Source organism: Eptatretus burgeri, chromosome 2, assembly GCF_056783735.1.
Source record: "Eptatretus burgeri isolate ZD-2024b chromosome 2, Ebu_testis_v1, whole genome shotgun sequence".
In the NCBI taxonomy this organism is placed as follows: domain Eukaryota; kingdom Metazoa; phylum Chordata; class Myxini; order Myxiniformes; family Myxinidae; genus Eptatretus; species Eptatretus burgeri.
In genome coordinates, this window is record NC_140962.1 from 86,572,378 (window position 1) to 86,586,093 (window position 13,716).

At 41.7% G+C, this 13,716-nt stretch overlaps 1 protein-coding gene across 1 annotated transcript in view; it reads right to left on the reverse strand.

Moving 5' to 3' along the window:
• The window catches only part of LOC147032492 (transmembrane protein 179B-like), a 22,036-nt gene extending 8,390 nt beyond the window's left edge, over window positions 1-13,646 (reverse strand). Inside the window, exons 1-3 of the mRNA XM_085870176.1 lie at window positions 13,402-13,646; window positions 1,751-1,938; window positions 1,511-1,657 (exon numbers count right to left, since the gene is read on the reverse strand). Of these exons, the coding sequence (XP_085726302.1) occupies window positions 1,511-1,657; window positions 1,751-1,938; window positions 13,402-13,491 (425 nt within the window). The 5' untranslated portion in view covers window positions 13,492-13,646. The remainder of the gene's footprint in view (window positions 1-1,510; window positions 1,658-1,750; window positions 1,939-13,401) is intronic.
• Between the last annotated feature and the right edge of the window lie 70 nt (window positions 13,647-13,716).

The following is a 13,716-nucleotide window of genomic DNA, read 5'->3' on the forward strand; positions in this document are numbered from 1 at the left end:
CGGATGCCCTTCCTGACGCAACCCTGGTCGCCTCTTACGACACAGGGATATGGATTGGGTTTCGCCATGATTCCGGGTTGCCCTACACCCTCTCATAGCGCGGCCCAGTGCAGAGCACCCGTCCTCAAGCGATCCTCCAACCCAAGCCTCCGAGTAGCCGGATTACAGGCGCACGCCACTACGCCCGGTTAATATATATATATATATATATATAAAATATATAAAATATATATATATATATATATATATATATATATAGATATGTTCCCGAAATACAGCCAAAATGGTACACGATAGCGCAAAAATTTTAGGGCCGCCTTACCATTCGCAAGCGGTGTGCAGCATCAAGTTTCGTTCAAATCGGGCAACGAAAAAAAATATTAAAAAATAAATTCCCGATTCAGTCAAGTACTCTTCGGGAGTATTTGATCATTGCAAACAACCTCAGAGGTATAGTTCGCTGGAGCTATCTTTTTTTTTTTTCTTGAAATGATTTATTTTAAAATCTCAAACATTTAGTATACACAAAGAAAGATTTATTTTTAAGCATAAAATAAACCAGCATTTTGATCTTGTACTTCGTGTTCATTAATAAATAAAACTGTGTTTAGAAGATTACACACAATGATTTCTTCGACTTTTTCTCCTTTTTTCACATTGATGCCCAATATCAAGTTTCGTTTGAATCGGGAATTTATTTTTTAATAATTTTTTTCGTTGCCAGATTTGGTCAAGTACTCTTCGGGAGTATTTGATCAATGCAAACAACCCTAGCGGTATAGTTCACTGGAGCTATCTTTTTTTTTTTCTTGAAATGATTTTTTTCATCAACTGCTGTCACAACGGGAACCCAACGGGTTCACGGGTCATCTAGTATATGACTAAAAAAACTCATTTTGTATGTATGCATGTTCCCCAAATGCAGCCAAAACGGTACACGACAGCGCAAACATTTTAGGGCCACCTTACTCACCATTTGCCTGCGGTGTGCAGTATCAAGTTTCATTCAAATCAGGCAACGAAAAAAAATTATTTAAAAATCAATTCCAGATTCAGTCAAGTACTCTTCCGGAGTATTTGATCAATGCAAACCTCAGCGGTATAGTTCAATGGAGCTGTCTTCTTTTTTTTTTAATGATTTTTCATCAACCGCTGTCACAACAGGAACCCAAAAGATTCACGGGTCATCGAGTACAATATAATTTTGTGTGCTCCTGTGTCCTAAAATCGAAAAAGTTCCTGCTGTCGGAGAATAATAAATAGTACCATTGGAACCGCTGCATTGAGCTCTCATCTCACTTCTTTAATCCCAGAAAGAGGGGGGTTTTTTTAAACGGGCATCATTTTGATTAAACAGGCACGTATTTTGATTCCAAATAAAGTGATTATTAGCTTTCCAATGGTACCATTTCTATTATTCTATGACAGTAGGAATCCTATAGAATGAAGTGTCACACTCACTTATTTATTCATAGAAGATGACAGTTACTCAAGATAGAAAGGTTCTCACTTCTTTAGTGGATGAAGATGGCTGACAACGTCAAGAAGAGTGGAGCAGAAGTAGCCGAGCCCAGAGCGCAGTTCACAGGCAGCGGTGAGGACGAGAAGAGCTAGCACAGATAGGAATAACGCTTCCCAGCTTGACCAACCACGGGACCTGACGGTGCACGGCAGAAGGAAGAGAGGTTATTGGTACGAACAAAGGTCATCTTGCCATTCTAATGTTGCTCATGTTCAAGCTTTAATCAACCTGTGCACTTGTCCCATGCAGGCAGAAAAGGCCCAGTATACGACATTGGAAAAGCAATATATTGCTGTGAAGATGGACGCCGTCAGTGGAAAGCGGCAAGCCGAGGAGCTGCCGAATGTCTGCACAACCACAGTACTCCCTTGTAATTTTACAGTGCCAAAGACGATGCAGTTGCCAGAAAATGCTCCCTGTGGATGGGCGAGGTTATAAGATCTTTTGGTCAAATGGCATTTTCTCTTTTTTTCAACAAATGCATCGCTTTCGGATAGAAGATAAACATCCTCAAATATAAAGACCGGATAGACGGTTAAAAAAAAATGAAAACAACCAGAGGGGGAGCACTCGGTAGAGTGCAAAACCTCCGCCGCCAATACTGCTAGGTCACTCAAGTGAACCTGATATCCTATTTATTCAATTTGACATCAACAGTGCTCACAGAGTTATAGTTTGCAACTTTCCCTTTTACATACTCAATTCATTCGTACTCACTACTCAATTCGTACTCCACATACTCAATTCATTCTCTAAAAAAAAATTGTTGGAGAAAAAAAAAGACAAAATTTTCTGTTTTTTTTTTCTCTAACAATTTTTTTTTTGGTTGGAAATCACTTAAAACATGTAGAAATGCAAAAACAAAAATTCAAATATTATTTCAAAATGGCCGCCATAGCGGCCATATTGGACTTTGGACCGAGCCCAAAATCTAATGGCATGATCCTTGGACCATACCTAATCCCCCCACCAAGTTTCGTCGAAATCCGTCGAGGAGTTTTTCCGTAATACTGTTCACAAATAAACAAACAAACAGACAGGGGTGAAAACAGTAACCTCCGTCCATCTTCGATGGAGGAGGTTAACTAGAGGGGGAGCACTCGGGAGAGTGCAAAACCTCCACCGCCAATACTGCTGGGTCACTCAAGTGAACCTTATATCTTATTCATTAAATATGATGTCAACAGTACTGACAGTTATAGTTCTTTTCTCCAACATTTTTTTTTGGGGGGGGGGGGGGTTGGAAATCACTTAAAACATGTAAAAATGCAAAAAAAAAAAAAAAAATTCGAAATTTTGTTGAAAAAGTTGCAAAATTTTTTTTCCTCGAACAATTTTTTTTGGGGGGATTGGAAATCACTTAAAACATGTAGAAATGCAAAAAAAAATTTTGGGGGGGGGGGTAAAAAAAAATTTTTGGGGGGGAGGGATTGGAAATCACTTAAAATATGTAGAAATGCAAAAAAAAATTTTTGGGGGGGGGTAACAATTTTTTTGGGGGGTTGGAAGTCACTTAAAACATGTAGAAATGCTGTTTACAGGCTGAACAGTTTACGTTTTGTATGAAAGGCCGGATCAAGATTCGGATCTGAAACAAAATCGAATCGGCTTGTTCTTGTTACCTAAACTCATCCACCTAGTTTTGCAAAAACTCCTCCACAACTTTGAGACATCATGCTATATTGTTGTGGGCCGGGGGTCGGTGGTGATAAACGACCACTAGGTGGAGCAGTGAAGTAGTCTCCCACCGAACACCCGGAATTTAGGTCGCCACTCTCGGATAAGTCCGAGAGTTTACGGGTCCCTTTGCGGACCGTGGTCACCAATATTTCGACGGCGTGGGGGAGGGTTAATTGCCTAATTTCAATATACCTAAATACCTACGTCGTCCAACTACCGGGGAAAACCACACCCTCGACGGACCTTGGGCGGAACGGACCATTTACCGAGCGCGGATTACCAAGATCCGTCAGTCCAAATGACAACTTACCAGCCCGAACGGCCTTATTATTTCTCGATACAGTACTGGGTGTGTGCTGCCGCTCGCCACGTCGCCACATGGCGAATCCCCCTTACCTGTGGCTAATAATTTAAACCACCAATTAGCCACTGTGGCTAATCCATGCTTTAGTGTTTTTTTTATTTTTGTTAACCAGTTTTAGACAAATTTTGGGTGATTTTAGCACAGCATTCAACCTTCGTTGAGACGGCCGAGACGGCCGCCATTTTATGTTTTGATTACGGGAATCACGCGTGATTTCGTACAAGTTTATATATACTAACTTTAGTAGTTTTAAACTAGTTTCTAGTAAAAAATAAAAAAAAAAATAATTAAAAAAAAAAAAATCGACCGAAATTACGCATGATTCCCATGATTGTCGTCTCAAAATGTTATTTTCATTTTTTTGAAAAAAAAAATTTCCGGAATGATTCGGCGCTACATGCTTCGTTGGGTCAGTGGTTGCTAGGTGAGTTTTGACACAATCAGTAGTCGTACGAGTTTGTTTGGATGAGTGAGTTTGATGGGTGACTTTGGTTGGTTGGATGAGTGAAGTTGATGGGTGAGATTGGTTGTATGAGCGAGTTTGATGTGTGAGATTGGTTGGATGAGTGAAGTTGTTGGGTGAGATTGGTTGGATGAGTGAGTTTGACTGGCATGAGGTTGGTCCAATCCTGGTCCACAACCACCCCCATCCCACCATCAAAGGCACAACGACCATACACCACACACACACACACACACACACACACACACACACACACACACACACACACACACACACACACACACACACACACACACACACACACACACACACACACACACACACACACACACAATCACACACACACACAATCACACACACACACAATCACACACACAATCACCACCTCCACTGCACCTCATTCAACCAATCTCACACGTCAAACTCACTCATCCAACCAATCTGAACAATCCAACCTCACACATCCACCTTAAAATTAACTTATTATTTCATATTGCTAAAAAAAAAAAAAAAAAAACTTTTGAATAAAATATGTGGCTAATCATTCTAAACCTGGATTAGCCACAGTGGCTAATTCCTTTTGAAAGCCAGAGCACACCAAGATAGTTTCTACTTACAGAACAGCAGGCACACACACACACACACACACACACACACACACACACACACACACACACACACACACACACACACACACACACACACACACACACACACACACACACACACACACACACGGTGGCTGCGGCCTGTATTTGCACCTGCCCACCTCGTGTGGTCTGCTCGAGCTTGTCCGGTGGCGGGACTCGAACCCACCGGCAACAACGCCGCACCAGGCTCCAGGGACCAAGAACGGCACCACGGACGCCAGCCAGCACGGGCACGGACCAGATGAGAACGCCAGCAGCTTCCTCTCTTTCTCCTTTACGAAGGGGCCAACCTTGCTTGCTTTCGACAAGGCGAGCCTTGCTTATTCGACGAGGCGAGCCTTTGTCTTTTTACGAGGCGAGCCTTGCTTGCTTTTTCTCCACGGCTCGCCACTTCGTCTTTCCTCCCCCCTCCCCCGCAGGTCGAGGACACCGCTCTGAGGGGCTCGCTTCCGCATTGGACGAGGGGTTGTCGGGCGACTGGTGGCCGCCCTTCATTGGTCGGGCCAAACACTCTCTCTGACTGGGCGGGGCCACCCCTGAGGTGGTCAGCCCCCTGATTGGCTGGGGCGAGCGTGCGATGCTCGCCCGTCACTTATTGGCTGGAGGTAACGCTCTATGCCCCTCCTTGGAGCGGAACCTCGATCCGAAGTGACGGAGGCTCCGCCCATGCCCTCAGCCAAAAACACGTGGGCAATGGCGACCGGGTTGAGTGCGGGTCGGTGTCGCTGTTATTGTTGCTGTAGATGTAATAAAAACCTAACTAAAAAAAAAAAAAAAACTCGTAGCGCACACATGAAATTCCCACTAGACATAGGGGATGGATTAACTATAAACACATACTTATCGAAATAACAACTACGTGGACTCTGGCTGTTTGTGTGCAAAAGGCTTCCAGATTCGTAACAATATATTGTTTTTTTGGCCTATCTCAATGGTGAAGAATCACTTTAAAAATAAAATAAAAAACTCGTATCTGGATCTGGAGTCTCATCTTCACCAAAATCGAATTAATTTGTCCTCGTCACACACCAAACTTGTCCACCAAGTTTTGTCCGAATCCATGCATAGTTTTACGAGATATTGTATTATAGATCAGTTTTAACCACTCAATGGTGAAGAATCACTTTTTTTAAAAACCTCAGTTCCAGAACTGGATCTTCAACAAAATCTAATCAATTCATCCTAGTCACCCAACCTGCCCACCAAATTTCATCCGAATCAGTCCACAACTTTGAGATATTCTGCTGACAGACAAAAAAAAAAAGACGGACATACAGGGATGGGGAAAAAAATACAAACCTCTTTCCACATTTGGTGACTGAGGTAACGACACGACCGAGGATGTGTTTGGTGTCTCAACCAAGTTTGTAGCTTAAACCAAGTTGGAGTTAGGCTGTCAAAAAAGAATAATAACTAGAGGGGGAGCACTCGGTAGAGTGCAAAACCTCCGCCGCCAATAGTGCTGGGTCACTCAAGCGAACCTGATGTCCTTTTCATTGAGGTCAAAACGGATCAGACTCTACTGAACCACGATTGAATAAACTAAACTAGATCGACACGCATGTAGAAATGCCAAAAAAAAAAAAAAACGAAATTTTTTTGAAAAAAGGTGCAAAATTTGTAAGTTTTTTTTTCTCTAAAATTTTTTGGGGGGTTGGAAATCACTTAAAACATGTAGAAATGCCAAAAAAATTCAAATATTTTTCAAATAAAATCGAATTTTTTTTGAAAAAAAAAAAGTTGCAAAATTTTGTTTTTTCTTTCTCACAAATTTTTTTTTCTTGGTTGGAAATCACTTAAAACATGTAGAAGTAGAAATGCAAAAAAAAAAATTCAAATTTTTTTTCAAAATGCCCACCATAGTGGCCATATTGGACTTTGGACCAAGTCCAAAATCTAATGGCATGATCCTTGGACCATACCTAATCCCCCCACCAAGTTTCGTCAAAATCCGTCAAGGAGTTTTTCCGCAATACTGTTCACAAACAAACAGGGGTGAAAACAGTAACCTCCGTCCATCTTCGATGGAGGAGGTTAACTAGAGGGGGAGCACTCGGGAGAGTGCAAAACCTTCGCCGCCAATACTGCTGGGTCACTCAAGTGAACCTTATATCTTATTCATTAAATATGATGTCAACAGTGCTGACAGAGCTATAGTTCTTTTCTCCAACATTTTTTTTGGGGGGTGGGGGGGGGTTGGAAATCACTTAAAACATATAAAAATGCAAAAAAAAAATAATAATAATAAAAATAAAAATCGAAATTTTGTTGAAAAAAAAAAAAGTTGCAAAAATTTTTTTTCCCTCAATTTTTTTTGGGGGGGTTGGAAATCACTTAAAACATGTAAAAATGCAAAAAAAATTTAAAAATTTTTCTCAAACAATTTTTTTTTGGGGGGGGGGGGGACCAAGTCCAAAATTTAATGGCATGATCCTTGGACCATACCTAACCCCCCCACCAAGTTTCGTCGAAATCCGTCAAGGAGTTTTTCCGTAATACTGTTCACAAACAAAGTCATAGACTGGTACTTACGAAATCGTCAACTTGACCTCTGACCTTGTCTAATAAAACCTGTCTCTCGAGAAGGTGGCGACGCAAACCAGAAGTTTCTACGATGATTCTGTATCAAACCATCAAAAATCGTAACATCGACCGAAGCAAAAATCTCCATTTCTACACGCAATTATATTATACCTTAACGTAACTCAACGACGCGTCTGCTCGAGCACACTGCATCATGGGACGACCCGTGACGCGTCGAGTGAAATATTTTTTATACAATCTTAAAACGTCTCCAAAACATCCGATTTTTACCAGAATTTCGACAACCGAGTTTTAAGCGTCCTAAGCGATCGCAAAAACCCAAGGCAAAATTAAAATCGGAGTTAAAACGAACACGTAACGTAGAGCGAAGCAAAAATACTCCATTTCTCCACATGAATTTACGGAATGATGTTTGACCTCACTGTGACCTTTGACCGATTTTGACCAAAATCTAATCAGCACGAGCCATCACCCTCCTGAATCACATGGTGTAATTTGACATTGGTAGCTTCTTCCGTTCGAGTTATCGTGCCTACAAACAAACAAACAAACAAGCAGTCATAGACTGGTACTTACGAAATCGTCAACTTGACCTCTGACCTTGTCTAATAAAAGCTGTCTCTCGAGAAGGGAGCGACGCAAACTAGAAGTTTCTACGATGATTCTGCACCAAACCATCAAAAATCGAATGTTTGACCTCACCGTGACCTTTGACCGATTTTGACCAAAATCTAATCAGCGCGAGCCACCACCCTCCTGAATCACGTGGTGTAATTTGACATTGGTAGCTTCTTCCGTTCTCGAGTTATCATTTTTTGGATGTTTGACCTCACTGTGACCTTGACCTTTGACCGATTTTGACCAAAATCTAATCAGCACTAGCCATCACCCTCCTGAATCACGTGGTGCAATTTGACATTGCTAGCTTCTTCCGTTCTCGAGTTATTGTGCCTACAAACAAACAAACAAACAGAAACGGAAGGCATCAATATACTTACGAAATCTTTAGATTTCGTAAGTAACAAACGGAAGTCATCAATCTACTTACGAAATCTTTAGATTTCGTAAGTAACAAACAATCAAACGGAAGTCATCAATATACTTACGAAATCTTTAGATTTCGTAAGTAACAAACAAACAGAAATGGAAGTCATCAAAACACTTACGAAATCTTTAGATTTCGTAAGTAACAAGCAGTCATAGACTGGTACTTACGAAATCATCAACTTGACCTCTGACTTTGTCTCATAAAAGCTGTCTCTGGAGAAGGTAGCGACGCAAACCAGAAGTTTCTACCATGATTCTGTACCAAACCATCAAAAATTGAATTTTTGACCTCACTGTGACCTTGACCTTTGACCGATTTTTACCAAAATCTAATCAGCACTAGCCATCACCCTCCTGAATCACATGGTGTAATTTGACATTGGTAGCTTCTTCCGTTCGAGTTATCGTGCCTACAAACAAACAGAAACGGAAGTCATTAATATACTTACGAAATCTTTAGATTTCGTAACAAACAGAGAGGGGTGAAAACAGTCACCTCCATCCATCTTCGAAGATGGCGGAGGTTAATAATCCTTTGTATATATTCACGGACCAGTGTTTGTGTGTTTGTCGCAGTTCTGCTCCTACAGTTCTGGGCTGATTACATCCAGACTTGCAACATAGGATCAGCATGACCTCAATTAATATTTAAAGGGGTTTTAACACTTCACCGGTGGTCTTTGGGAGAAAAGGGGGGGAGGGGGGGGAGAGAGATGCGAATTCTCTCGGTTGATATGTATTGTGTAGGACCGCTTCTAGGTGGCGGAGGGTATTACAAGTCTCCACCATTTAGGCCTAAGTCACATTTGCACTACAGCGAGGATACGGCGACCGTACGTCCTCTGAATTGACAGAAACGTGCGGCGGCCGCAGAGTTTCTGCGGTGGCCTCAGGGTGGCCCTACGCCATTTGGCTACATTTTACAGGCCGTAGGGTCGCCGTGGAATTATAGCACGGAGTTATAACTTTTTTCATTTCTACGTTCGCCATAGCAATTCGACAAGCCGAAACAAAAGAACTGGTTAAAAAAAAAAGAAGAAAAAAGAAAAAAGAAAAAAAAAAAAAGAACCCACTCGTTACCGTCCGTCTGGCCGCACGTTCGCCTTCGGGCCCCCCTGCGGTCCCCCTGCGGTCGCCTTGCGTCTGCCTTGAAAATTCTATGGCCGCCGCAGGGACGCCCTAAGGTCACCGTGCGACATCAAATCAAAGACCGTACGGCACCCCCACGTTTTCGGTCTCCACAATTTATAAATACCCCGTACGGCTCCCCGAAAAATAAAAACGTATGTGACTGCTTCATTGTGTGACCGTGGAAATACTGTGGCCGCTCTATAATTGCTAGTGGCCGTAGATTTTGTAGACCCCACGGCCGCCGTGGCAAATGTGACTTCGGCCTTACAGTGTAATATTCCTGTCCCCATGTTTTCCAGTGCAGCCAGGTGTTTTGACTTGTATGAACGTAATCCAGTTTGTTTTTTTTTCGTTTTGCCTAAACAGAGCTGCCAGTTGCCTATACACCACCTAAATAAAGGTATGCATTAGAATAACGTGTTGCATGCTTTTGAACAAGATCGCCGGTAGAACGGGTACTCTGCTAGTAATACGAATAAGAATTAGAAGACCAAATTTTGGTAATTTATCGGTTTATAAGTTCCATCTCGGTCGAATTGTTTTTGAGGATTCATGTTGTTTTGAGCGAATGGGTGTCTGGGCCATCCCTTCACAAGAAGTCCACTGACTGTGATTTAATTTCATCCAAACTGGCACGGAGTTCTCAATCCTTTAATCCCGAATACAATAAGAAAAAAAACACATTTTATGTCAGATTTTTGTGAAATGAAGACCTGGGTGCAAGAAGTACTTAAGTCACATTTTTGCAAAAAATGAGCTGGCACCAGTACTATAATCTATAATGGCCAGAGCATCATTTGATACCAAAAAAGAAGTACTCAAGTCCTGTATATTGGTATATGGACATTGTTGAATTCACTAAAATGTAGTGCAAGAAATACCCAAGTCCATAATGTTTGAGCAAGAAGTTCCTAAGTCCATGACTGTCCAATTAAAATGCTTGTATGTGTCACGTGACAAGCTATGAAAATGGCGACCATGGAGGCTGGACACTGGACAGCATGGTGTGAATGAGGATAACCCTGATAACGGGCATGACAGGGGCAAAAAAAAAAAACGTAAGAGAAACCCTGGAAACGAGGCGAGAAAGAGAATGAAGGATGCCAAAGCATCAGGTATGTAGTCTCTTTGCATGATACTTTGCTCGCACGAAAGTTAGGTTTTCTTTTATTTAGGACATTAATTTCCGATTTAACTGAGTAATTTTGGACTTAACTGGGTAATATTGTAGTTAACCGAGTACTTCTGCATAAAATTAAACCACGAAAGGCAAGGAGACATAGCAAAAACTAGAACGGGCACTCATAGAGCGCATACCTTCGCCGCCACTACTTTTTTGTTCTTGGTACGAGTGTGGGGAACTGGTTTCATATGAATAGTCTTATGACACAAACCACATATCTACAATGTCATGATCCCCCCCCCCCGACTTTTGGGGGCTACGGACTAAACAACAATCAACTCACGTCGTTTTGGCGAGTCTTCACTCGCAAGCTCGGTGAATACAACGTTTCAACAAGAGAAGGTAATCTCGTTTGATGCTGGTTTCATGCAAATCGAATAAGAATTGACTGAGTTATGCCGAAAACAGCATATTTTTCAAGGGCGTGACACCCCCCCCCGACATTTTACCCCAACCGGTGACATGTGTGATGACATCATTGCGTCAAAATTTGGCATTAAATTCTGAACATTTTGGTGCTGGGTTCATGTAAAGCGGACAAGAATTGACCACGTTATGACAAAAACCGCATATTTTTCAAGGTCGTGACCCCCCCTGACCTTTGACCCCTAACCGGTTAGAGTATGGGCGTCATTGTGTCATATTGCATATCACAAGATGAGGCGTTGAATTCTGAACATTTTGGCGTTAGTTGCATGCAAATTGAATAAAAATTGACCGTGTTATCGTAAAAAGACGATTTTGACCTTTTCGTGACCTTGACCATGACCTTTGACCTGAACGATCCCAAAATCTAATCGAATGCTTCCTGGCTAATAACCAATCATCCCACCAAATTTCATGCAATTCGGTTTAATACTTTTTTAGTTATACGAATCACAAGATTACAAACAAATAAATAAATAAATAAATAAATACACGCCGACCAAAACATAACCTTTCGCAGAATGCGAAGGTAATGACTGTTTGGCAATCAAAATTGAGAAATAAAGGGCTTTGTGTGTTAAAAGTACCCAAGTTCAGGTATTTAGCCACAAAAAATCCCCAAGTCCAGGTATTTAGCCACAAAAAGCACCCAAGTCCAGGTATTTAGCCAAAAAAAAGTACCTAAGTCCAGGTATTTAGCCACAAAAAGTACCTAAGTCCAGGTATTTAGCCACAAAAAGTACCTAAGTCCAGGTATTTAGCCACAAAAAGTACCTAAGTCCAGGTATTTAGCCACAAAAGTACCCAAGTCCAGGTATTTAGCCACAAAAAGTACCCATGTCCAGGTATTTAACCACAAAAAGCACCCAAGTCCAGGTATTTAACCACAAACAGCACCCAAGTCCAGGTATTTAGCCACAAAAAGTACCCAAGTCCAGGTATTTATCCACAAAAAGTACCTAAGTCCAGGTATTTAGCCACAAAAAGTACCTAAGTCCAGGTATTTAGCCACAAAAAGTACCTAAGTCCAGGTATTTAGCCACAAAAAGTACCTAAGTCCAGGTATTTAGCCACAAAAGTACCCAAGTCCAGGTATTTAGCCACAAAAAGTACCCATGTCCAGGTATTTAACCACAAAAAGTACCTAAGTCCAGGTATTTAACCACAAACAGCACCCAAGTCCAGGTATTTAGCCACAAAAAGTACCCAAGTCCAGGTATTTAGCCACAAAAAGTACCTAAGTCGAGGTATTTAGCCACAAAAAGTACCTAAGTCGAGGTATTTAGCCACAAAAAGTACCTAAGTCGAGGTATTTAGCCACAAAAAGTACCTAAGTCGAGGTATTTAGCCACAAAAAGTACCTAAGTCCAGGTATTTAGCCACAAAAGGTACCCACGTCCAGGTATTTAACCACAAAAAGTACCTAAGTCCAGGTATTTATCCACAAAAAGTACCCACGTCCAGGTATTTAACCACAAAAAATACCCAATCCCAGGTATTTAGCCACAAAAAGTACCCAAGTCCAGGTATTTAGCCACAAGTACCTAAGTCCAGGTATTTAGACACAAAAGTACTCAAGTCCAAAACTAATTTTCTCGTTTCCTTCGTAATAAAGGATTCTTTTTCCACAAAAAAGGGTTTGTCTGCTCTGTATAGCCACTGGAACCAGCAACAGGCTCCATAGTATGCCACCTTTAAAAACAAGGACAAATGTGTCCAAGAGCCGCATAAAAGTTTTGTCTTCACCATAAGAACAAGAAGAAGAAGAGGAAGCGGAAGAGGAAGAAGAAGAACAAGGAGCTCGCTTGGAGCCAGCGTTCGCAACGCGACGCGGCTAACAAAAGTATCTGCAGCATGTTTTGAAAACTTTGATCCTCAGAGCGATCGAGCAAAATGTGTACATTCAATCAGAACTTCAGGAATAACACCAAAGCATCCACACCCCCGTCCTTCCCCACTCCAGAATCATTACAACCCAAGTTACGAACACGAAACCAATTTCGTGTCAGTGCAAGAGTAACCGTGCCCCCGAGGCGCCGATGACGTAATACGAGTCAGTCACGAGTCACATCAGGTTGGCGCGCTCGAGCTTCGGAGACGTGTAAACTCCGGGTATTCGACGGGAAATCGAGTAAAACATTCGAACAGCGATAATTAAGAACCATAAAATCAGAAAATCATTTCCTCCCTTCTCAGTTCGTACCGAAACTCGAATGGTGCTTCGCTGAACTTTTTTTTTTTTTTACTTCACATCAGTTTGCAGGGCGAGAAAAAAAAACACCACAGCTGTTACTGTGACAAAGAACCCCCCAAAAGTGCAAAACATTTCGTCTTGTGCGTCTTCGCGAACACTTTGCTCGTGTTTGTGTGTGAAAGGATTTGCGAAATTACCTCAGTGGACGCAATCGCAGTAACGGAGACCAAGGAGCTCAAAGCAGCCGCCAAATAGAGAGCAGTCTCTGCGAGCAGCAGGAGATCCATGGCGCGTCAAATCGCCGTCGACACCCACAAGACTCTCCGCCGTTTACACATCAGTCGGCCCAAACGACGAGACTAATTAATTGGAAGCTCCGCTCCCCTTTACGCTCGGGATCCTTTTTTTTTAATTAATTTTTTTTTCCTTCACTTTTGAGGTTTTTTTTCCCCACGACAAACAATCTATATATATATATATATATGTATGTATATTTATAGATTATGATATTT